Below are 27,076 nucleotides of genomic sequence, written 5' to 3'. Positions count from 1 at the left end.
GTTTGTCATTCGGAACATTGTAGAAGCCACTGCTGTCAGGGACATATCTGAAGCAAGCGTCTTCGATGCCTATGGGCTTCCCAAGCCCTACGTCAAGCTGCATTACTGCGTGAGCTGTGCCATCCATAGCAAGGTCATCAGGAATCGATCCCGTGAAGCCCAAAGTGCCGGACACCCCTACCACGATTCAGACCTGCTGGCACTGCACCGCTTCCTCCACCAAAGCCCATGTAAAGAGGTAGTTTTGTAAGGGCAGAAGGAAAACTACCCTGGAAAAAATAAAATGGAAGTTGTACTTAAAAAAAAAAAAAAAAAAAAAAAAAAAAGGCTGCCCCTTTCTGTAACCAGGACAAGAACAGTAGGTGCTGAAGAGACTGTTGAGGCAGTGAAGCATCTGCTGCTAAAGCACAGAGATCAGAGGTCAGAGTCCCAGTTAGGTAAACAGCCGTGACTAGCAGTACTAGTAGCCTGTAATCCTAGCACCTGAAGGCAGAGGAAGAAATAACTTCTGAGGCCTGTTGGTCAGCTCCAAGTTCACTGAGACATCTTATCGCAAACAGTACAGTGTGGTACACCTGAAGAAGGGCCTGCTGTCCGCTCTCACGTATTTGCTGCTAGGTTGTTTTCAGCATGTGTCAACAAGCCCACGGAATAAAAAAGAATATTTCTTTTTTAAAGTAAACAAGGTCACTCTATAGCTCTGGCTTCAAACACTCAGCCATCATCCTAACTTCCCTTTGTAAGTACTGAAATATGTAAGTGTGAGCCATCACACACTTCTAGTAATAATCTTTTTCAATACTGAAACTCAGTCAATGGATACCAACATACAAAGAAATGAAGTTGAGTAGCCTAAACTCATACCAGTACTCTTAAAAAGTGGAATAAAGTCTCTAGAAAAAAAAATGCAGGAGTAAATAAATCTTCATAACAACAGATTATACAATGTCTTCAAAATATAACACAAATGCACAAAGACTTTATCAAAATTTAAATATTTTTGCACTTTAAAAGGTTATGATCGACCGGGTGTGGTGGCGCATGCCTTTAATCCCAGCACTCGGGAGGCAGAGGCAGGTGGATTTCTGAGTTCGAGGCCAGCCTGGTCTACAGAGTGAGTTCCAGGACAGCCAGGGCTACACAGAGAAACCCTGTCTCGAAAAAAACAAAAAACAACAACAAAAAAAAAGGTTATGATCAGGCTGGAGTGATGGCTCAGCGGTTAAGAGCACTGACTGATCTTCCAGAGGTCCTGAGTTCAAATCCCAGCAAGCACATGGCAGCTCATAACCATGTGTAATGGGATCTGATGCCCTTTTCTGATTTGTCTGAAAACAGCTACAGTGTACATACATATAATAAAAATAAATAAATTAAAAAAAAAAAGGTTATGCTCAAGAAAGCAGAAATACAACCCAAAGATCAGCTCAGCATACTTGTATTACATCTACTAATCCCTGGAATGAAGGATGCTTAGGATTTAAAGACAAAGAGCTCAATAACCGGGAAAGGCTCAAGAGAGCTTAGCATGAAATAGGCCCTTGCTTTATCCACAGAACCAAAAAAGAAAACATAAACAATAATATAATCAAAAACTAGACAGATGTTTTCCAATGAAAGTATACAAATAGTTAACTGGATACATGAAAAGTCACCCAAACTGCTAGTCAGAGAAATGGCTATAATCCCCCAACCCTTGGGAAGTTCAGACAGTAACACCACACAGATTTAAGTTCCATATATGAGTTCCATATATAGTTCCAGGCCAACCTGACTAGAACATCTGACCCTGTATCAAAAGCAAGCCAGGCATGCTGACTAACACCTATAATCTTAGCACTGCATCTAAAACAGGTGAAGACCAGCTTACTCTAGAGGCAGTGAGCCCCAGGCCATGCTGGACTATAGATTGAGAACATGTCTTGAAAAAGGGGTGGGGAAAGCCAGAGAGACAGCTCAATGGGTAATAAAGGCACTTGCCACCAAACCAACAGGATAGAGGGCAACAATCAACTCACAAACAGTCCTTAGATTTCCACATGTGTGCTGGGGCTGACACACACAAATAAACTGCAAAAAAATAGGGCAAACACCCAAAAAGCACAAGATGATAACTAGACTTGAACACAGCAGGTTACTAGACATAACACACACTCAATTCTACTAAACAGCAAAATATACAGTCTTCCCAAGTGTACAGAGAATAGCCCCCAAAATATATCATGCTCACACAATGTCATAAGAAATTTATGAAGACTAAAAACACTATTGTTACCAGCTACTATGGGAAGAAAGCAGAAATCCTTGATAGAACAAAACAAGAAAGATTTAAATGTGTATGGTAATAAAACTAAATTCTGGGAAACCATTAGGTCAAAAAAATTACTAAGAGAAATTAAAAATATGTTGAGACAAATAAGAATCAATAAACTATTGGGCAGTGGTGATGCACACCTTTAATTCCAGCACTCGGGAGGCAGAGGAGGCGGATTTCTGAGTTCAAGGCCAGCCTGGTCTACAGAGTGAGTTCCAGGACAGCCAGGGCTACACAGAGAAACCCTGTCTCCAAAAAAAAAAAAAAAAAAAAAAAAAAAAAAAAAAAATAAATCAATAGACTGAAGTTTACAATATTCAGCAAAAGTAGCACTAAAAAGGGTATTTATATTAATAACTACCTATGATTTTTGTTTATTTGTTTCAAAGCCAGGTTCTGGAGATGGGAGAGATAGCTCAGCAGGTAACAGACATTCAGTACATTCTTGTGTGTGTGTGTGTGTGTGTGTGTGTGTGTGTGTATACACACACAGAGTTTTGGTATTTTGAATTTTAAAAGGGGAGGTTCAAGTTTAGTGACTTATATACATCTTCAATAATTCCAGTGCTCAGAAAGTGGAGGCAGGAAGGAATATCTATCTACAGGTAGAAAGCCAACACAGCAAGATCCAAGCCTAAGATATGAAAACTATATTTAATCCAAAGTTAGCAGAAGGAAAGAAGTACAGCAGAAATAAATAAAACAAGATAGAAAATAGAAGCACTACAGCAAAAATCAGAAGCTAGGAATGCATGCCAGCTAATGACTTGCCAGTAAGTAACAAGACCTTAGGTTAGATCCCTAATATCAAAGGAAAAATACTTTTAAGTGCCAAGTAAAATATTTTTGAAAAATGTATTCAACTTTTAAAAATTATTGATTTTTGGAGAGTATAATATAATTACATCATGTTCCCCACCCCAAACCCTCCTATATACCCCTCCTTGTTCTCTTTTAAATTCATGGCTTCTTTTTTCATTAACTGTTGTTTTGTTATATATATATTCAATTTTTTAAATTGAATTACAGGTGTGGGGAGGGAGGACACATGACAACACACACACACACACACACACACACACACACACACACACACGAGTGCAAATGTCTGCAGAAGCTAGAAGAGAGCTTTATATCCCTGGAACTGAAGTTCCAGACAGTTATAATCCACTCTACATATGTGTGCTAGGATCCTAACTCTGGTACTCTGCAAAAACAGTGTGCACTCTTACTTCTGAGCCATCCCAAGGCCTTATATAACAAACTCTTAGCAACATTTAAAAAAAAAAAAAAAAAAAGGAGGCCGGGCATGGTGGTGCACGCCTCTAATCCCAGCACTTGGGAGGCAGAGGCAGGTGGATTTCTGAGTTTGAGGCCAGCCTGGTCTACAAAGTGAGTTCCAGGACAGCCAGGGCTATACAGAGAAACCCTGTCTTGAAAACCCAAAAAAGAAAAAAAGAAAAAAAGGGCATAAATCATAAAGAGACACTACAACTGATATCACCAACACTGATATCATACATAACTGGACAATCCAGAAGAACTGAATAAATTCCTTGAAATAGTCAATCCAAGACTGAATGAATGATATGAATCTTTTTTTTTAAAAATCCAAACAAAGTTGAGCTTGTGCCAGTACTCAGAGGCTGAGACAGCCAGGTCTGCAGAGCTAGTTCTCCTCCAACAGTCAAGGCTACAGAGAAACCAAAAAACAAAGGGAAGATGACTCAGCAGTTAAGAAAGCGCTCTTCCGGGGCTGGCAAGATGGCTCAGAGGGTAAGAGAGCACTGACTGCTTCTCCGAAGGTCCTGAGTTCAATTCCCAGCAACCACATGGTGGCTCACAACCACCCATAATGAGATCTGATGCCCTCTTCTGGTGCGTCTGAAGTCAGCTACAATGTACTTATGTATAATAATAAGACTAAAAAAAATAAAAAATAAATAAAAAAGAAAGAAAGAGCTCTTCCAGAGGACCCAAGTTTGATTCCCAGCACCCACATCAGGTGGCTCACACTGACCTCTAACTGTAGTTCATGCATACACTGAAACACACGTAACTGAAAACACTAAAGATCAAATGGGAAAGCACAAAGTCCATGAAGCCTACAGTTTGCTGATGCACTGACCACGCAGCTCAACTTCCTCAGACTTCGGAAGCTGGGCATGTTACATCTTGCAGCTAGAATCCCAGCACTCAGAAAGCTGAAGCAGGATGACAGCAATGGAAAAAGTATAGTTTCTTCAACAAACTATTTTGGGAGAGCTGTATATCCACATCAAAAGAATTCAGGGCCTTTGCCTTTCACCATACAAAAAAATTAACAACAAAACAAGCAGATACGAGACCTCAAACAGTTAAGCACATTGGGGTGGACGGCAGCTTCTTGGCTGTGACCCCTAACAAAAAAGGATCAAGAGCAAAGACAGTAAAACAGCATCACAGGAGACTCTGACCTTCTCCCCATCAAAAAGAAAAGAAAAATCCAAGACAGCTAAGCCAAGACAACAGAGACACACTCTCAAAGCACAGTGAGAAGGTAACTGTGGCATAGCATTACTTAGCACATCTCTCTTACCTATAGAAAAATGTGCATCCTTTTAAGTTGTGGTCAGAGGAAACCTAGTTTCCAGTCTTTTTACTACTAGTACACTAATGACTACACTTAAGTTTTTAGGCCTACAGCCTCCTCAATCCCAAAATGTCAGTTAACTTTGTAAGATAAGAAACTGGAAAGGAGAAAAAATTATCGGGATTTACAAAAAGGAAAAAAAAGAGCTAATAAGAAAGTAACACAGGTAACTCAGTAGCAGTGTGCTGCCAGACATCCACTGAGGTCTTAAACTCAATCCCCAATAGCTAAAATAAAACTAAAAAGTTTATAAAATACAGATATCCCACATTTAAATATTAGTCTTCTTAGTCAAGTGGTAACTCTGACTCCAAGTTTGTAACACATATTCCATTACAACAGACAGACCCAGGGTCTTCAAATGAGCAACTTTGTCAGAAAAAAAAAAAAACATCAACAAATTCTCTTCACTTTTTACCAGATAAAAGTTTTTACCTGGCTCAGGGAGCTTGGTCTGTGGCATCAAACTGGGAATTCCTGTCTCCTTTTCTACATCACCCATGCCAACACTGGACTTCTCACAAACATTCAGCCGAGGCGCAACCGATTCAGAGTGGCTGCCATGATTGGGATCTGCTGCTGAGTCCTCAGGTTTACTTGTAGGAGGAGCTCTTTGTTCTAAGTAGTCTTCCCGGGCCTTCTGCACAGCGTCAGCAGGAAGTAAGACTCCAAAAGCACCCTCCGAGTTTTCTTTCTCCCTAAATCTGTTAGCACGCTTTCCGGGCTTAGGGCGCCTTTGGTTTAATCGCTGCCACCGCTTTTTAGGCACCACCTGATTAACACCATGGAGTTCATCATTCTCAGTGTTCATTTCAGAGCCCAACTCTGGGCCTTTTCTGTTCTCAAAAGAAGGTTCTTTTTCAAGATTTTTATCAGGGTCCGATTGTTTAGCCTTGCTATCAAAATGTACATCTGAAAAATGTGTGTCTTCATTTCTTAAAAGGTCCATTTGTTGCAGAGGCTCTTCTTTACCAGGATCTTCAGCCCCACCCCTGGATGGGCCATTCACTGATCCACTTTCTTTGTTTCCCAGTCTGTTAGCAGCAAGTGTCACAGCTGGAAGTCGGCTGAACTTTCTCTTCCGCTCAGTCTTTAAGGCTTTTGGGTTTACTGAAGGTTTTACCATCTGGGCTGAAATGGTTTCTCTCAACTTGGATGATGGCTTTGCTCGGCCACAGTTGCGCCTTGGGATACAGTTAGAGCGAATTTTACCACAAGCAGGGAGCTCTCTTTTGTCAGAAGCTAAGCTGGACAGGGAAGAAGACAACTCTCCAGACAAGGCAGAGTCACCCCCACCAGGACTCTGGTGAACTGAGTCCTGAGTGCTATCTCCAGGCTTTTCAGAATTGGGTGTGGAGCTTCCTAACACCAAAACTTTTGATGTCCCTACAGGGCTACCAGAAGAACAGTCCCCACGATCTGGAGTCCTGTAGGAAGCCAGATTTTGAGCAGTCATTAACCGCTGCTCCTTTGTCTTACTGTCATGCATATCCTTCAGCATCATCAGCAATGTGCTAAACTTGTAATCTGGTTCAATTGGTATATGATTCTGACTAGAAGCAGAAGAAAACAGTAATGGCTTTGATGCCTTTGCCGTTCCAGAATCACTTACGTCTTCACTTAATGATCTGTACGAGAGCTCCTTCAGTTCCGAAAGAACGTGCTTCACCACTGCTGTTTCTATGTCACTAGAATCTCTGGTTTTCTCATGCATATTGTTCAGTAGTTTTAGCCCCTCTCCTTTCCCACTTTTGGATATATTGGCCAAAGGAGAGCCATTGGTATCAGAAGAACAGCATTTCAAACTGAGGTCCTCACTTGTAGCTGAGGTTTCTGCAACAGCTGGGCTTTCTTTATGCTTGCATTTTATACTACGAAACTTGGGCTGTCTGCATTTCAGAGGTAATAGAGTTTGATTTGCAAGCCCACCCTTTGTCAGTGGATTTTCATTACGAATGCCTGGTGGCGCGCTGAATTTTGTAGTGAGACCATCATTCCTAAATTCTGGTTGGGGTTTGGGAATAGGACTACTAATTTTAAGATCAGAAAGATTGACCTGAGACAACTCAGCAGTTTCAGGCTCCATTGTCTTGGTAGAACCCATTAAATGGTCTGCATGGGAATTAGTAATGAGGGATTTCTGTTTCTCTTTTATCCTGTTTGTGACAGGATATCTAGAATACTGTGTTTCATTTTTGTGCACCGATAAAGCATTCTCTGTTTTATCAAAAGCATCTGTAATTCCAAGGACACTGTTCTGGAATCCTGAGTTGTGCTCTGTAGGATCCAGGTCACTGCAGCCATCATCAGAAGTGGTACTCACACTGACAGAATTGCTTCGCTTTTCCTCATCACCAGCTCCAACGTAGCAGAGCTGTACTTTTGAGCTGCAGACCTGGCCTGGTTGGAGTTTCTTTTTCTCTCCAGAATGTTTAGAGATTAAAGCACTCTCAGACAAACCTGATAAGGAATCGCAATCTGGAGTCTCAAAGTCTGTCTTAGCAGTGTTCTGTACACTGGAAGAAAAGAGGAAACTTCCTGGTGCAGTGCTAGACCCTGTGAGGCTGTTTGCTATCCTGGAAAGTTCATTAGAAGCCTGTTTATCAGATACACCCCCAGAGATAAAGTCTAGGCCAAGGTTGTCTGGAATTTTCCCCCTCCGTTCTTCTTTACGTGATTCAAATGGCACCAGATCCTTTTTCACACTAGTCCTTTTTATATTATCAGAGCTTTTTCTAACTCGAGACTTGGCACAGGGCTTTTCCTTTTCATCTGCAGAATGCTCAGAATCAAAAGCCAGAGACTTCAAGCAGCCATTAAGCAACAGGTGTTCTGAATCAGGATCGTTTGTACAGTCCTCAAATGGCATATCTTCCTCACTGTCCAACTTGACTGAGCTACTGACACACTTTTGGTTCTTAGAGCCTTTGGGAACATCATATTGCTCGGCAAGACCAACGCTGGCTTCCCATTTACTCAAAATCTTCTGAGGAACCTTAAATTAAAAGGAAAATAAGAATACCATTTATTAGGGAAAAAAAAAGAAAAAGAGGGAGATTTAAAAAAACAAACAAACAACACATCTCAAACCAGAATCTACCTAAAATCTTATTGTTCTGTTTTGCTTTTGTTTTTCAAGACAGGGTCTCACTATGTACATCTCACTGTCCTGGAACTCATTATGTAGGTAGAACAAGCTGGTCTCACATTCACAAAAATCCTCCTGCATCTGCCTCCTCCCACATATTGGGATGTCCACTACTACTCCTTGAAAACCTTGCTGTTCTCATTCAAAGTCCCCTTTCTGAAGCCAGGCAGCCTACCCCTATCGCCAACCCCCAAAAAGATAAAAAACAAAATCCTATTTCTGTTGTTGAATTGCAGTTTTATATATATACATACATACACACACACTACCGTGCCTAGTTCTTCAATGACTTTCTATGAAACTGCCCAATATTAGCATCTGAGTTTAATCACAACTTGCCCACCAAGGATTCCACACATTTCTGTTACCCACAGATCTAACATGCTGGATGTGGTGCTGCACACTGCTAACCCTAGCACTTGAGAGGCAGAGGGAGGTGGATCCTTGAGTCTGGGGCAAATCTAGTCTACAGTTCTAGAACAGCCAGGGCAACACAGAGAAACCCTGTCTTGGAAAACCAAAAATAAACAAATTACCTATCATAACTAGAACAACTAGTCTCATAAAAATCATCACACTCTTGGCATTTATCAGCAAAACTGAGTGGGCTATTAACTTCAATTAAAAGTATTAACATGGGCTGGAGAGATGGCTCAGTGGATAAGAACACTGACTCCTCTTCTGGAGATCCTGAGTTCAAATCCCAGCAACCACATGGTGGCTCACAACCACCCGTAATGAGATCAGATGCCCTCCTCTGGTGTGTCTGAAGACAGTGACAGTGTAGTTACATATAATAAATAAATCTTTAAAAAAAAAAAGTATTAACATTAAATTTCTAAAGCAAGATCCATTTCCTCCATATTTTCACCTTAGAATAAAAAAAAAAAATTCTTCCTGACGTAAGAAAGAGCACAAGCACACACATGCTCAAGTGCATAAAAAGAAAGGCAGACAGGTAAGCAAAGCTTCAAAGAAGCATGGAGAGCTGAGACAAGAGGAATGACTGGGTCAGGCACCCCAACAACAGGACCTGAAAGCTGAAGGCCCACCTCTCTGTCACGGGGGCACTTAAGTGACCAGAGCTCTTCTGTACGTGCTATGTATGACCTGGAGCACAACACCAAGTTATCTATCTTCAGGGCACAATTACTTAATGCAGACACACAAAAATGAGTATACAAAATGCCTGAGGACATTCAGACTTTGAAACACACTGACTTTTCCAGACCCGTCTGTCCCTGGATCCCTACAGTGTTATTTGGCAAGGTTCTACCTAACAGTTACTAGTCACAAATATACACTACTTAGAAAGCTGGCCAACATATGTAGACTATAAGGTTCACTTGAATGGTAGCCTCCTCCTGGCAGGTACTAACTATACTGACTATTGAGTGTATTTCAGACATAATCACACACATATCTGTGTTAATGTTAGTGATAAAAGTAAATCAGGTTTCCAAAACAGAGAAGTCCTAGTGAATTCTTCTAATGAGAGCTAATAAATTTACACAGCTAAAACTCAACACAAAACCTGACACCTCCCCCACTACTATGCACTGAGAACAGTGGCAAGAAGCAATCAAGCTCTTCTAGCCTAACAACTGCGTACATTAGGACTGTGAGAATACAACCTTATAATACATTATTTTGTAATTCTAAACATTAGAATAGTTATAAAGTACAAGCCGCTATGCTAACTTAAGAGATTAAGACAAACCCCATGTACTTGTTATAAATGGCAGTTCAAGTTTGTCAGTAACTCTGAATTATCCAAATAATGATTAGGAAAAAACAGTATAAAAGTAGGTACATACACTGAGGAAAGCAGCAATCTAAGAACTAGTGCCCTTTGTTTTTCTAAGAGCGTTGTTCTGTTCGATAAATATGGCTGAGTCAGAGGATCTCTTAAGTAGAGCGGTTTGTCCTCAAACTTAAACTGATACTCCAGCCTCTGCTATCTAGGGACTGGAATTCTAAGCACTAACAACCACACCCAGGTCAAAGAACTATTCCTTATACAATTTACTCTGAAAACTGGGGCAAGGTGTTTGTACTGGCTGGTTTTGTGTGTCAACTTGACACAAGCTGGAGTTATCACAAAGAAAGGAGCCTCCCTTGAGGAAATGTCTCCATGAGATCCAGCTGTAAGGCATTTTCCCAATTAGTGATCAAGGCCGGGAAGGGTCATTGTGGGTAGTGTCATCCCTGGGCTGGTAGTCCTGGGTTCTATAAGAAAGCAAGCTGAGCAAGCCAGGGGAAGCAAGCCAGCAAGTAGCACCCCTCCGTGGCCTCTGCATCAGTTCTAGCCTCCAGAATCCTGCCCTATTTGAAGTTCCTGACTTCCTTCAATGATGAACAGTGTTGGGGAAGTGTAATCAGAATAATCCCTTTCCTCCCCAATTTGCTTTTTGGTCATGGTATTTACTTTGTCACAGCAAAAAAAAAAAAAAAAAGAAAAAAGAAAAAAGAAAAAAAAAAGTAGGTAACACTGAGACAGTGGGTACCAGCTTAGTGGGGTATTGTTTTTAACAGATCTGACTGAATTCTGGGAGGGTTGTAGAAAGAATTTGGAATTTTTGGGCTAGAAAAACCATGGAGTATTAAGAGCTGAGTGGGATGTCCCATAGGACCTTGGGAGATAAGAATGTTGAGAGCAGTACAGAAGATGGAAGGCCTGGCTTGGAAGCTTCAGACAAATTTAAATACTGTCAGGGCTATCTGGGATTTAAAATTAAGTCTGTCACTCTAGTCAGCTGGGGACCAGTCACGATTAACAAGATACCAGCACTACTGAAGTGAAACTTTGATGTACTGGGACAACTGATGCTGGTTAGCTGGAGCTAGGGAATTAGTCATTTTACTTCAGCATCACTGAGGTAAAATCTAGGAAAAGTTTCCTGAGACCACTGAGGCAGCCAAGGTTCTTCCTCATGCTGGCAGACAGACTGTAATATGCAAGAGTCACCCAAGTGGTAGTGGTTTTGGAAGGCATAAAGAGTTCATGAAGAGCAGCCCTGGTGAAGTTGCAGTTTTAGTGGCAGTTGAAGGCCCAGAGGCAGTGTGGGTCATGCAAAGTAGTTGAAGTTTGGCACCATGAAAAGAGCCTCAATGAGGCTATTGGTGAAACTGCAGCACAGTTGTAGAAGACCCCAGGATTCTGCCGATGCCAGTACCATGCAATAACCACCAAGAATAGCAGCAGCAGCAGCAGTGGAGTGGAGGAGCCAGCTGGAATCTAAAGGTCAAGCTTGAGTGTACCCCGGAAGGCAAAGCCAGAGAACTGACCTTAAGCCCTTTGGAGGGATCCAGAAGATTGTGAGTGGATCGCAGGTACTGGACGACTGGAGTTTAGTTTTGCTTTGATTTGACTGACTGTGCCCTAATTTTTCAATCCTGAAGTAAGAAAGTATTTGGTCTCTTTGTTATTTATTATGATTTTAATGTGAAATCTTGGGGATGAATAAGAAAGGTAGGATTGTGGCTTAATAGTGATGTGTTTGTGTGTCAAGTTGACAACAAATCAACTGTACTGGCTGGTTATCTCTGTCAACTTGACAGGTATAGTCATCAGAAAGAAAGGAACCTTAGCTGAGGAATTGTCTCCATGAGATGCAACTGTAAGACATTTTCTCAATTACTTATCAGTAGGGTTGGGCTCAAGCTCAATGGGAATGGTACCATCCTTGGGCTGGTAGTCCTGGATTCTATAAGGAAGCAGGCCACTGTGCACCTCCCCCAACCCCAGTCTTCCCTCCCCCGCTCCTGCATTGTCTCTCCATCAGTTTCTGTTTGAGTTCCTCCATCAAACCCTATTTGAGTTCCTGTCCTCACTTTATTCAATGATAAACAGTGCTATAGAAGTGTCAGCTGAATAAACTTTCTTTCCTCTCCAATTTGCTTTTTGGTCACAATGTTTTGACACAGCAACAAAAAATTCTAAATAAGACAGTGTTGTGTTCTTATAGTCTCAGCTACTCAGGAGGCTGAGAAGTCCAGGAATTGACAGTTGGTTGGGGCAAATCAGCAAGAGTCTATCAAACTAATCAACCGACTGTAACATACTGTGAGAATACAGGGATAGAGAACGACAATTAAAAGAACTAGTAGGGGGCTGGGGAGATGGCTCAGTGGTTAAGAGTGCCGACTGCTCTTCTGAAGGTCCCGAGTTCAAATCCCAGCAACCACATGGTGGCTCACAACCATCCATAAAGAAATCTGATGCCCTCTTCTGGAGTGTCTGAAGACAGCTACAGTGTACTTACATATAATAAATAAATAAATCTTAAAAAAAAAAAAAAAAAGAACTAGTAGGAAAAGGGAAATAGAGAATTATGGTTTAGGGGTGGAGGAGTTTCAGCTTGACAAAATTAAAAGAGCAAGGTCTGATGATGTAGCTCATCAACAGGTACTTTCCTAACATGCCTGAGGCCCTGGATTCAATGCCCAACAGGGGTGGGGGCATGGATGGACTGACACCAGAGACAGACACAGAGGGAAAAAAAAGACAACAAATGACAAGTTTGTTACTTGTATTTTAACAAAACAGCAAGGGTAGACTGGGATACATAGCAAGATGCTGTCTCAAATATGCAAATGTGCATTCACAATTTTTAAACAAAAGAAATTGAACTTTTTTTCTCAGCAAACTATAATAAGTCACCAAGCAAAAGATACAAGTGTTGAATTCCAGCCGGGCATGGTGGTGCACGCCTTTAATCCCAGCACTCAGGAAGCAGAGGCAGGCTGATTTCTGAATTCAAGGTCAGCCTCGTCTACAGAGTGAGTTCCAAGACAGCCAGGGCTACACACAGAAACCCTGTCTGGGAAAAAACAAAAAACAAAAAACAAAAAAAACAAGTGTTGAATTCCCAGCACCATAAAAATTAAGGTGATGATGTATTTTTGTAAACCGAGCACTCTGGGGGTGGAGGTAGGAGGACCAGGAGTTCAAGGTCATCCACATTACAAAAACAACAAATAAAGCCACCTTTCGTTTGGGATTAATGGCAGAGTCTATTAATCTCAGCACTCCAAGACAGAGGCAAGTAGATCTCTGAGCTCAAAAGCCAACTTGGTCTACATATTGACTTAGCAACCTTAGCCACAGAGACCCTACCTCAAAAACAAACAAAAGAAAAAAATTAACAAGCAACAAATGTTCATAAACCTAAACAAATGACTCGTAACATGCTATGTTTCATAAACCTAAACAAATGTGTGGTGCTACCCGCCTATATTCTCAGCATTCCTCAAGACTATGGGCAGAGAGCTGTCGAGTTTGAGGTCTGCCTTTTCAACAGGAGACCCTGACTAAAACAAAGGAAGCAAAACCCACTCACTCAGAGAGAAATGTTCATGATTAAAATATAACCTAGGTATGAAACTACAAAACTAAAAACTGGCAGAAAGCAAAAGGAATAAAACTACTAAAACATCTTATTAAAGTCGGATGTTACAGAGACATTTCTATAACTCAAGTACTGGCAAGTATGAGAGAGGGAAGCCTGAGTTCAAGAGCAGTCTAAAATGCAGAACAAGACCCTGGCTAAAAGCAAACAAACAAGCCAACAAGGTAAGTACAATATTTCTTTTTTATTCTTTTTATTTTCCTGTTCAATCTTAGGGATTAAAACAAGAGATTTGGGAGGCAGAGGCAGGCGAATTTCTGAGTTCAAGGCCAGCCTGGTCTACAGAGTGAGTTCCAGGCCAGCCAGGGCTACACAGAGAAACCCTGTCTCGAAAAACCAAAAAACCAAAAAAAAAAAACCCCAAGAGATTTATGCTTAGTAGGCAAGAACTCTTCCAGTGAATTAGATCCATAACCCTCATTCTATTGATTGTTTTCTTACATAAAAGGTTACCAAAGGGGGCTGGAGAGATGGCTCAGCGGTTAAGAGCACTGACTGCTCTTCCAGAGGTCCTGAGTTCAATTCCCAGCAACCACATGATGGCTCACAACTACCTGTAGTGGGATCAGACACCCTCTTCTGGTGTGTCTGAAGACAGCTACCATGTACTCACATACATAAAATAAACAAATAAATCTTAAAAAACAAAAAGATAACAAAAGAACCCAGGCAGTGGCGGTGCAGGCCTTTAATCTCAGCACTTGAGAGGCAGGTGGCTCTCTTTAGTCTGAGGCTAGCCTAGTCTATAGAGTGAGTTCCAGGGCAGCCATGGCCATATAGAGAAACTCTGTCTCAAAAAAACAAAAAAGACAACCAAAGAAGACTGGTAACTCCATAATAGTGTCCATGACCTCTCTCTGCAGAGTCAGAGGTAGGTAGAATCACTTCTCAAAATAATCAGTATAAAGATGTATAAAAACTAGGGAGAGCCAATCCCAACAAAATTTGCTATGTTCTAACTATTATTTTTTCAAATATCCTGTTAACTAAACGTAATAGTATATTTCAAAACTATTAATGCTGTTTCTTCCATAAGCCAACCCACAAGAAGATGAATTTTTGAGATTCTTTTGTTTATATATTGTCTTTACCTTATGCCTATATCCTTTTTCTTTCTGTTTCCCTCTTTTCCTAAGGACAGGTAGTTCTTCAAATTGATGTCTGCCTTCAAACATGACGATTGCTTTTCCAGCCACCCAGGCTTTTTCAGAAGGGTCTCCAAAAGCCTCTACGTAGTATTCGCGATATGGCCTCCTATTGGCAACTGGATAAGAATGAAAAAGAGTCATTTCTTCAGAAGGAAGGATGAGTACTTGACATCAAGAGAATAGCCAATCCTCCTATAACCATAGTCCAGCAGGCAAAGGACACTTGGCACCAAACCTGACAACCTGAGTTCAATTTGAGTCTGGTCTCCAGCAAACACACGATGAGAGGAGAGCTGTTACAGCATTTGCTGAGTATATAAGAGGCCAAAAGCAGATGTGTATTCAAATCCATGTTGAGTAGCTAGAGAGATGGCTCAGCTGTTAAGAGCGATTCCTTGTGTTTCAGAGGACCCAAGTTCAGTCCCTAGCACCAAAATCAGGCAGCTCACAATTACCGCTAACTGCCCCTTTAGGAGATCCAACACCTTTTGCCCTCTATGAGCACCCTTATACAAACATACAAATATGTCAAAGTTTTGGGTTTTTTTTCGAGACAGGGTTTCTCTGTATAGCCCTGGCTGTCCTGGAACTCACTTTGTAGACCAGGCTGGCCTCGAACTCAGAAATCCGCCTGCCTCTGCCTCCCAAGTACTGGAATTAAAGGGGTGAGCCACCATTGCCCCCTGTCAAAGTATTTTTTTTTATTTTATTTATTTATTTTATATATGTGATGAGTACATTGTAACTGACTTCAGACACTCCAGAAGAGGGCATTGGATCTCATTACAGATGGTTGTGAGCCACCATATGGTTTCTGGGAATTGAACTCAGGACCTCTGGAAGAGCAGTCAGTGCTCTTAACCTCTGAGCCATCTCTCGAGCTCCCTGTCAAAGTATTTTTATGGGGCTAAAGATAACTCAACATTTAAAAGCATGTACAGCTCTTGCAGAGGACGACTTCAGCTCCCCATGCCCAAGTCTCATGCTCACAACTGCTTATAACTCTAGCTCTGAGGAGCCAAATGCTCTGATTCCACAAGTCTGTGGACTATAAATTGAGTTCTAGGCCAGCCTGGGCTATATCAAGAGACCTTATCTAAAAATAAATCAAGAGATTCATATATGTCTTTAATCCCAGTACTTGAAGAGAAGCCGAACTCTATAAATTTAAGTCCAGCCTGATCTATAGAAGAGTTTCAGGCTAGCCAGGGCTATACATAGTGAGAACCTGTCTCAAGAGAAAAAAAAAAAAAAAAACCTTAAAAAAAGAATGTACCTAAGCCGAGGTTAGTGGAAGCAGGTGAATCCAGAGTTCAAGGCCATCCTAAACTACACAATAATTTTGAAGTTAGCCTTGGCTACAGAAAACTGTCTTAAAAACAGGAAGAGATGGCTCAGATATAAGAGCACATATTACCTGCAGGGGACCCAAGTTCAGTTCCATCCTAAACTACACAATAATTTTGAAGTTAGCCTTGGCTACAGAAAACTGTCTTAAAAACAGGAAGAGATGGCTCAGATATAAGAGCACATATTACCTGCAGGGGACTCAAGTTCAGTTCCCAGCACTTGTTTCACAAAGCCACGGGTCCTTCTCCGCCCCCACCCCCACCCCCAGTGTAGGTTATAGAACCCAGTAACACCTTCTGAGTGCTGAGAACTGAAAGGTCCTCATGCTTAGAAAGGAGAGAACTCACTGACTGAGCCACTCCCAGGCCCCAAAATTTGTGGTGTTTTGGTTTCTTTCTTTTTTTTTGAAGATTTATTTGTTTTATGTATGAGTACACTGTAGCTGTTTTCAGACACATCAGAAGAAGGTGTCAGATCACATTGCAGATGGTTGTGAGTCACCATGTGGTTGCAGAAAATTGAACTCAGGACCTTTGGAAGAGCAGAGCAGTCAATGCTCTTAACGGCTGAGCCTTCTCTCCAGCCCCAAAATTTGCGTTTTCTAACATCATTTGAAATACTTAACCTAAAGGGGAAATCACTGTATTGTTATATACTGCACTATACTACACTTATTTTTATATTCAAATCAACTAAGAATTGCCACAAATCTGCAATTTTTATATCTAAATGTATATAGTTTATTTCATACTTAAATTTTCTGCTGGTATAAAACTTTTCAAAGGCTGGGCGTGGTGGCCCACGCCTTTGATCCCAGCACTCGGGAGGCAGAAGCAGGTGGATTTCTGAGTTCAAGGGCAGCCTGGTCTACAAAGTGATTTCCAGGACAGCCAGGGCTATACAGAGAAAGTCTGTCTTGGAAAACCACAAAAAAAAAAAAAAAAAAAAAAGAGAGAGGTTAGTTTAGTTTTTTAAAAAAATAAGTACATCAAGTTTTAGACCTTAGTTTTCAAAAGTTTTCAAAGTATCCTAGAATCAAATGTAACAAGCTAAGTAAGAAAAACAATCAATAATCAAAGAAAAATGTTCCAAATCAAGATTTTTGTCATTCTTTCTAATTGAGAAAGTTTTACCTACACCATTTTGGCCTCAAACTCACTGTCTAGTCAAGGATAACCTAGAAAATGTTGATCCTCCAGCTTCCAAGCCCCAAAGTCAGAGGTTCTCAACTTGTGGGTCACAATCCCTTTAGAAGTCAAATGACGCTTTTAAAAAAATCACCTAAGACCATTAGAAAATACTGATATTGCAATTTGGTTTTTTTTTTTTGTTTTTTTTTAAGATTTACTTATTACATGTAAGTACACTGTAGTTGTCTTCAGACACACCAGAAGAGGGCGTCAGATCTCATTACAGATGGTTGTGAGCCACCACGTGGTTGCTGGGATTTGAACTCTGGACCTTCGGAAGAGCAGTCGGGTGCTCTTACCCACTGAGCCATCTCACCAGCCCGATATTGCAATTTGTAATAATAGCAAATTACAGTTATGAACGAGCAACAAAAATGATGTTATGGTTGGGGTTACCACAAGATGAGCAATGTATTAAAGGGTTGCAGCATTAGGAAGCTTGAGAGCCTCTGCCCTAATTGCTGGTATACAAAGTATGCACGGTCTCAGTCAGCAATATTTCAAAATGAATTATTTTAGCCTTTAAATTATCAAACATTTCAAGGCTAAAATAGATAAATATACAGAAAACTGATTCTGGAAAATGTAAACTTTTTTCCCAATTTTTGTAACATTGTTATTTATATGCATACATACTATAGCATACATGTGGAGGGCAGACAGCAACTTGTGGTAGTTCTCTCCACCATAGGAAGCCCGACGAAGCAACTCAGGTCTTCAGGCTTATACTTCAAACACTTTGAGCCATTTCTCTGGCTAAAGACAATGTAAATTATATTTTCTTTTCTTTTGTAAAAATACTTATTTATTTTTTATGTATGAATGATCACTTTTCCCACACCCTGAAGAGGGCATCAGATTCTATTACAGATGGTTGTGAGCCACCATATGGTTGCTGGGAATTGAACTCAGGATCTCTATAAGGGCAGGCAGTACTCTTAACTACTGAGAAACCTCTCCAGCCCCAACAAAGTAAATTCTTAAGTAAAGAGTCTAAGGTCAATAAATGAACCTCAGTTTGTAAAGTGACTACATACAATGCACAAAGTCCCAGGCGAGATGATAGCACCACATAAACTGAGTGGCACACACCTGATATCCCAGCACATGGGAGATGGAGGAAGATCAGATTGCCAGACAGTTCAAGGCCAGCCTGACAAAAATAAAACCTCATTTACAAAAATATGGGGGTCAGGGGTGTGTGACAGGGAGACTGGGACATACATTAATTTGTAGAACTAAATTTCCATTTTTATTTTCCATTGTATACATACAAAATAACTGAGTTTTGGTTTTTTTTTAAGATTTTATTTATTTATTATATGTAAGTACACTGTAGCTGTCTCCAGACACTCCAGAAGAGGGGGTCAGATCTTGTTATGGAGGGTTGTGAGCCACCATGTTGTTGCTGGGATTTGACTCTGGACCTTTAGAAGAGCAGTCGGTGCTCTTAACCACTGAGCCATCTCTCCAGCCCTTGTGTTGTTTTTTGAGACAGGGTTTCTTTGCGTAACAGTCATGGCTGTCCTGGAACTCACTCTGTAGACCAAGCTGGCCAGGAACTCAGAGATTCACCAGCCTCTGTCCCCCAAGTGCTGGGTCTCAAAGGTGTGCACCTTCACTGTCCTGAGGTCTTGAAATTTAAAATGGGCTGGAGAGACGGCTCAACGGATAAGAACACTTACTGCTTTCCTGAAGGTCCTGAGTTCAAAGCACAACAACCACATGGTGGCTCACAACCATCCATAATGAGATCTGATATCCTCTTCCCGTATGTCTGAAGACAGCTACACTGTATTTATCTATAATAATAAATAAATCTTTGGGCTAGAGTGAGTGGGGCCAGAGGGAGTTCAATACCCAGCAACCACATGATGGCTTGCAACCATCCGTATAGCTACAGTATACTCATATACATAAATAAATAAATCTTTAAAAATTTTTAAACATAATCTCACTACGTAGCTGTCCTCATATCCATGATTCTTCTGACTCCATCTTTCCAACCATGAAATTGCAGGCAAGTACTAACAGCCTGATCTAACCACTTTTCAATTTCAGAGTAAGACAAACTTCAACTAAAAAAATGAAAGGTGTTAATTCCTAAAAATTTCCAAGAAAACAATGTATTACTGCTAAGTACCAAAATCCTGATTCACACTAAAAACAGCTCCTAAAAAGCTCATGATTCCACACATTGTATTTTACAACAAATAATCAACTGTAAGTTATTACCTTTCATTTTTGAGTGTGTATTAATCAATGGATCAGAACAGATCCTGCAGGGCCACCAAGGGCGTCTCTTGAATTTTGCCCAAATAAGATCTCCAACTTCATATTTCAGTGGTGTAGACTTTTTCTTCGGTTGACACTTAGACAGACAAAACATGGGGGAACAGTAAGAAAAAAACCTTCGAAGCATTATCCTCCAATTAGAATTCTGAAAAGCAATGCCTAGAAATACAAAATGAAAACCCAGCCAGGCCAGCAGGATGGCTCAGTGGGTAAAAGCACCTGCCACCAAGCTAACAACCTGAGACTCACTGTGCAGAAAACAAACTCCCATGTTACCCTCTGCCTCCACATTAACACAGTACCCACTCACAACCACAATAAATATTTTAAGATTTATTTCGTTATTTATTATGTATACAGCATTCTGCCTGCATATATGCCTGCAGCCCAAAAGATGGCACCAGATCTTACCATAGATGGTTATAAGCCACCATGTGGTTGCTGGGAATTGAACCCAGGACCTCTGGAAAAGCAGCCAGTGCTCTTAACCTCTGAGCTATCTCTCCAGTGCAACAATACATGCTTTTAATGTTAAAAAAGAAAAAAAAAAAAAAAAAGACAGCCTAGCACAAATTACCCTGCCTCAACTGTTCACAGCATAGCCTTTTAGAATAATTTTCAATTTGTTTTACAATCATTAATGGTGATTATAAAAACAAAATCCTAAAATTACACAAGATATGATGGTACAAGCCTTTAACTTTAGTACATGGGAGGAAGAGGCAAGAATACATCACTAGTTCAATGCCAGCCTGGTCTACACAGTGAGCTCCAGATAGCCAGGACTATATAGTGAGACTCTGCCCCAAACAGAACAAAATCAAATTCTAGAAGTACAGGTCATACTCTACTCATACTACATAAATTTTTCCCATAATGAACAAAGAAGATATACAAAATATAACATAGTACAACTCTGAACAACATTCAAATAGAATACAATATAAATATAAATTAAGCTCTTAGGAATTGTTCAATTCAGCCTGAATCTTTTCTCCAAAAATAATATGCCTGACTGATATGGCATCTGCCTCCATTTAGCTCTGAGGTCCATGTCTCTAAATAGCACAAATTCCTGCTTTCAGAGGAAAAAAACTTGTGTTCACAAGCCTGAGCCTTCAATCCTGTATATACAAAAAAAGGTGCAAACATACTAAGGTATTTTGCAGAGGCCAAACTCTCTGGAGTGCGAGGACTAAGAACAATCTCTCAGGTTAATCCAAGGACTATTTCACCCTAAGGACCATGTCTTCAAAGGTGCTTACAGAGTTCCTACCTAAATGACTTAAACTATCCACTTGGCACTCAAGTGGTCATAAAAAAATATAAGAAATGATTCGGGCTGGTGAGATGGCTCAGCGGGTAAGAGCACCCAACTGTTCTTCTGAAGGTCCGAAGTTCAAATCCCAGCAACCACATGATGGCTCACAACCATCCGTAATGAGATCTGACTCCCTCTTCTGGAGTGTCTGAAGACAACTACAGTGTAATTACATATAATAAAAATAAATAAATCTTAAAAAAATATATAAAGAATGATTCATTGAAATAATCCAAGGAAAGATAAATAATGAATAATGCCCTTATTTAAAAGCATCTTTCAATCTAAAGACTGCTTTCACTTGGGGCTGGAGAGAAAGATCAATTAGAACATATATACTCTGCCAGAGGACTGTGGTTTCACTGCCAACACACACACACACACACACACACACACACACACACACACACACACACACAGTGGCCACAACCATCTGTAAGTCTAGTTCCAGAGGATTCAAAGCCCTCTTCTGAACCCTACTGCCACCACACACTGGTACACAGACAGGCATATAAGCAAAAGACCCACATACACTTAAACAAAAGGCTTTCACATAAAGCATGTGAAATAGAATGACTTACGATGCTTCAAAATACTCATGTTTGTAAGTTAAATTCACCTGAAAATACTAGTTTTCATTTTCATAGTCACTAAGAATAGAAGAGTAGAATAGAAAATATAGAACTTCCCTTTAAAAAAGGGAAGCTATTTGCCAATCAATTCAGAAAGTCTTTAAAAGTTTGTTAACTATATGAACTTTTAGAGCCTGAATGAAGCCCTGTATGGTGGCAGAGACTCAGAGTTCAGTGACAGCATCAGCTAGTACATTGTTTAGTTCCAAGCCAATCTGAGCTACATGAAACTGTCTCAAAAAACGAATGCTTGAAAAGAAAAATATATATTTTATTTGTCAAAATCTAATTGATACTAACATTGCATTTGGCAACTTAGGTACCTATATTTCTAATGTAATCTGTAACTTGTGACCAGGTGCTGATGGCACCCAACTTTAATACTCAATAGGCAAAGGCAGGCAGATCTTTATGAATCTGAGGCCAGCCTGATCAATAAATTGAATTCTATTACAGCCAGGGCTAAAGAGACAGAGAAACCCTGTCTGAAATTCCCTGCTCCCAAAAGAAAAATTTGCCAATCATTGATATTATTTAAGTCCTAAATGTACTTGTTTATTTGCAATCATTAATAAATATTATTCAATTCTTATTTACTTGTTATTTCCAATTTATCAAGCACAATGATCTTTCCTGCATTTCCATAAGGCATACTTTATACTTATTACAAGATAACTAACACTTTTGGCCTCCAAGCACAAGTGCCCCGATATACACACATACACATACACAACACACACAGTAACAGTATCAGTTTAGTCCATGGATTCAAAGCTGGATAGAACAACTGAAGCTCAAATTATTAATGACCACATTTATCATTTGATAACAATAAAACCTCAGATACTATTTATGAGAATTTAACCATAAATGAGGAGATGGAATTGGTTCTGCCTTCTATTCATATACCTATTACAAATGGATTACATTGTATTATCAGACACACTGCCAAAAAATAAATGTGCTGAGCTATGACTAGCAAAACAACAGGCACTGGATGCGGGATGGCAACTTTAATACACCCTGTGAAGAGACCAAAAGATCCAGGCTGGAGAGATGGCTCACAGGTTAAGAGCACTGACTGCTCTTCCAGAGGTTCTGAGTTCAATTCTCAGCAACCACAAGGTGGCTCACAACCATCTGTAATGAGATCCTATGCCTTCTTCTGGTGTGTCTGTAGACAGCACCAGTGTACTCACATATATAAAATAAATTTAAAAAAAAAATGGTTTTCTTTCTGAAAGATTAAAAGATTTCTTCAGTGCAGGTGGTGGTGGCACAGACCTTTAAGCCCAGCATCCAGGAGGCAGAAGTAGGCAAATTTCTGAGTACAAGGTTTAGTGGTAGAATACTTGCCTGCCATTAACACTAGGGAAACACAGAAACACACACACAAAATGTATATAAATGTTCATAAAAATAATTTACCACAGTCAAAAAAGTAAAAACAATCAGATGACCACTAACTGAAGAATGGAAATATAAAATGTAATTTGTGAATGCAATGGAATACAGTTAGTATATGTAGATTTAGGGTCTACATCTGCTAAAAAAAAAATCTATTTAAGGAGAGCAGGGCACAGTGGTACAATCTATAATCCTAGCATTTAGGAAGCTGAGATAAGTTTGAAGTTAGAGTGGACTACATGAGTTCAACATCCAGAGGATCAAAGGAGCTCTTGAATGGCCTCCTTGGACACCTAACACACATATACACATACCTACACAATATACATAAATAATTAAAATAATAAAAAAATCTTTTTTTAAAAGGGTGTGTGTGAGAGAGAGAGACAGACAGACAGACAGAGGGGCATGCACATACATACACAAGGCACAGTGAATAAACCTGTTTGCCAACAAGTGGGATGACCTGAGTTTGATCACATGATCCTCTTACCTCCATGTGTGCCATGGCACAGGTGTTCCCTTACTTGCCACACTCAAATAAATGTAATAAAAAATGAAAGAAAGCATGGTCTAAAAGCCAGTGGTTCATATTTGTAATCCCAACACATAGAAGGCATAGGCAAGAACACAAGTTGGAGACCAAACTAGACTACACAAGGAGTTTGAAGCTATCGGGACTACAAATTAAGACTTGCAGGGGAGAGACAGGCCAGGTATGTAGCTCAATAATGAGCATATGCCTAATTCATACAGGGCCCTGGGTTTTATCCCCAGCACCAAATATCAGGAATGTATTCTGAGGACTGGCAATGCTAGATAATCTTTAGCCTAGGATAATAAAGTGATGAAACTCTTGAAATTCACAAAAACCTCATGACCCAAATAACCAATATTTAACTTCTTCAAGTCAAAAATAAAATTCTTAAGTAGTCAATTTGACCACTTCAAGTCTTACTGACTGACCTCACCCAGGCCTCTAGAGATGTTTTAGGGCTGTTGTACATCTTTGCCTCTGCAGAAAGAAGGCAATGAGAGGACACGCTTCACAACAAGAATGTTTTCTTTGTACTCACTCTACTGGTGGCTGGCTGAGATCTCAGCAGCATATGCTAACTTTGAATTCAAACTTACCACACAGCCACGGATGACCCTCACCTCACGATCCTCCATAATCAAGTGCTGCGACTAGAGGTGTGTGTCATCATCATCATCCCATGTGTTTATGCAGGGCTGGGGACAAAGCCCAGGGTATGGGGCTAACCAGGCAAGTACTCTACCCACAGAGCTATATCCCTAGGCCATTTGTTTCTGAGGGAATTCTATGAACCTAACTAAGGTAAATCAAATATTACTTTCATTCATGTATTTAACATTTACCAGGCCAGTCTAGACCTTGAGCTATAAATACAGTTGAGAAATAATTTCTCTTTCTCAAAAAAAAAAAAAAAAAAAAAGTCAAAGACCAGCAGCAAGATGGTCAAGCAGGTAGAGCTGAGAAGTTCGACAAATGCACTCCGATGCCAGAACTCACCAGGTGAAATAAGAAAACTAATTCTCACAAGTTGTCCTCCCATCTAAATATGAGCACAATGACATAAGCACATTCACACACTAAGTTAATTTTTAAAATTTAAAGACTGGAGAACGGCTCCGCAGTTAAGAGCACTACTACTCTTCCAAAGGATCCAGGTTTGACTCCCAACACCTGCCCAGTAGCCCATAGTCATCTGTAACTCCTGTCACAGGGCATCTAGTACCCCCACAGTACTCTTCTAGTACACCTCTGTAACAGGGCATCTAGTACCCTCTTCACAGTACTCTTCTAGTACACCTCTGTCACAGGGCATCTAGTACCCTCTTCACAGTACTCTTCTAGTACACCTCTGTCACAGGGCATCTAGTACCCTCTTCACAGTACTCTTCTAGTACACCTCTGTCACAGGGCATCTAGTACCCTCTTTTCTGGCCTCCGTAAGCACAAACACACATTCAATGCACAGACAGAACGTTTGTTTGTTTGTCTTTTTAATTACGTTGAAGGCTAAGTGTGGTGGCAGGCACCTTTAATCCCAGCACTCAGGAGGCAGAGGCAGGCAGATTTCTGGGTTCCAGAACAGCCTGGTCTACACTGAGAAACCCTGTTGAATTCAAACTTTGAAAATGTTCCCCAACTACCATTTCTGGCTAAACACTGTCAGAAATCAATATATTCAAGCATGCAGCACTTTAATAAAAACCCCATTCTTGTCTGCTAAGTATCAGAACAAAGCTCCTAAGGAGTTAAAACTAGGGTGGAGGCAGTGGCTCAGCTGGTAGAATCCTTGTCTAGTATGGTCAAAGCCCTGGGTTCACTCCCCAGCAATGCCTAACCAGGAATGGTGGCACACATCTAAAATCCCAGCTCTTGGAAGGCAGAGGCAGGAGGATCAGGAGTTAAAGGATACCCTGGGCTAGGGTAAGAAATTATCTCAAAACATAAAAATAAAATAAAATGAAAAAGGATTCTGGGGGCAGGAAGATAACTCAGCTGTATTTGCAAAGGACCTGGATTCAGTTCCTAGCACCTACAGGGCAGACCACAAATATCTGTAACTACAGTTCTAGGGTATTCAGCAGCCTCTTCTGGCCTTTTTGAATACTAGGCATGCATGTGGTACACACACATACACGCAGGCAAATACTCATACATATAAAACAAAAGGAAATCTTCTTTAACAAGATCTTGTCTCAACAGGTAATGGTTCACCCCTGGAAGCCCAGCACTCTAGAGACTGAAGCAAAAGGACTGTTTGGACTTCAATGCTAGCCTGGGTTAATAGCAAGGATCTATCTTAAAATAAAGATAAAATAAAAACCAAATAAATAGGCCCTACATCAAACGGGGAAGGAGGGGTGCAGGGAGATAACATCATTAGTAAAATGTTGTGCCTGTCATCCTAAAGCCATCTTCAAATTCTCAATCCTCCTGCTTCAGCTTCCTGAGGGCTACAATAACAGTCTTATGTTGTAATACCCAGAATATGTTATCCTTAGATACATGCATGTTTATCATACGATGGTATATATACAAGACCAATTATTGCAGAACTTAGGTATGTTAGCAAAATACCAAAAGCAAACTCAATGTTTATCAACAATGACTAATTATTAACTGTGGTTCATCCAATTATCTGAAAGAATAAAAATGAAGCAATTTGGGGCTGAAAAGATGGCCCAACAATTGAGAGCACTTAATGTTCTCCTGGAGAACCAAAATTCAGTTCCCAGCACCCACATGACAGCTCACACTGGCCTGTAATTCTAGTTTCAGAGAAAATCTAACACCCTCTTCTGGCCTCTGCGCACATGTGGTATACATATCTATCAGGTAAACATTCATATGCATAACATAAAAAAATAGTTAAAAGGATAAGGAAACTCTTGTGTATTTATATTGTTCGTGTGTGTGTGTGTGTGTGTGTGTGTGTGTGTGTGTGTGTGTGACACACAGCTTGTATATAAGCACAAATACATAAATCTTCATGTGCTGGATCCAAGAATAGGTTATCGGGCTTGGTGGCAAGTGCATTTTCCTGGGCAGTCATCTTGTTTGCTCTCCCATAATTTTGAGACACAGTCTTACCTCTAATTCAGTGTAAACAAGGATATTTTTGAACTCCTGGTTTGACCCAACTGCTGGAATTGCTGGTAGGCACCACCATACCTAACTGGCAGCTCTTTAGGTAGATACATTATAGTGGCCCACATATCCACATAAAATATAGTAAGGTACTGACAGTAGCGCTACCAAGGTTGGACTGTTTTGTTTTGTTTTGTTTTTCAATTGTATGTGCATATATCAGCCAAATGATATGATTCTTAGTCTCAGCTCCTCAGGATGGTAATAAGACAGAAGGATCGATCATATGATACCAAAATTATAAGGTGAACCTGAGCAACACAGAAGATAATGTCTGAAAAACAAACTACTGTGTGTGAAAAAATTGTTTTTAGTATTATGTATATGGGTGTTTTGCATGCATGTTTGTGTACCATAAGCATGCCTGATGCTCATGGAGTCCAAAAGAGGTCATCAGATCCCCTGGAATTAGAGTTACGAATAACTGTCAGCCTCCATGTGGGTGTTGGGAATTGAAGAGCAGGCTCTTATTCAATGAGCCACTCTCCAGCTCCCATATGAAAATGTTCATCTTACACTTTGCTCTTTAAAATATAAAGCAACTTT

The 27,076-nt window shown here is 40.4% G+C and overlaps 1 protein-coding gene across 24 annotated transcripts in view; it reads right to left on the bottom strand.

The window, feature by feature from the left end:
* Nucleotides 1-27,076, bottom strand: part of Nsd1 (nuclear receptor-binding SET-domain protein 1) — a 108,544-nt gene that overhangs the window by 64,867 nt on the left and 16,601 nt on the right. For 23 of the 24 annotated variants that reach the window (XR_382424.2, NM_008739.3, XM_006517146.3 and 20 more), the window contains 3 exons: nucleotides 19,429-19,564; nucleotides 14,597-14,769; nucleotides 5,382-7,941 (listed from right to left, as the gene is read on the bottom strand). Coding sequence is in view for 22 of the 24 variants with exons in the window: in NM_008739.3 (NP_032765.3) it covers nucleotides 5,382-7,941; nucleotides 14,597-14,769; nucleotides 19,429-19,564 (2,869 nt within the window). In the remaining 2 variants the exon portion in view is untranslated. Of the gene's footprint in view, nucleotides 1-5,381; nucleotides 7,942-14,596; nucleotides 14,770-17,829; nucleotides 19,398-19,428; nucleotides 19,565-27,076 lie in introns of those variants that run through there. The other variant, XM_011244496.3, reaches the window with a different exon arrangement.

The sequence above is a fragment of the Mus musculus genome, chromosome 13, assembly GCF_000001635.26.
Source record: "Mus musculus strain C57BL/6J chromosome 13, GRCm38.p6 C57BL/6J".
In the NCBI taxonomy this organism is placed as follows: Eukaryota; Metazoa; Chordata; class Mammalia; order Rodentia; family Muridae; genus Mus; species Mus musculus.
The sequence above is the reverse complement of the archived record's forward strand: the minus strand, read 5'-3'. Positions and strand labels throughout refer to the sequence as shown.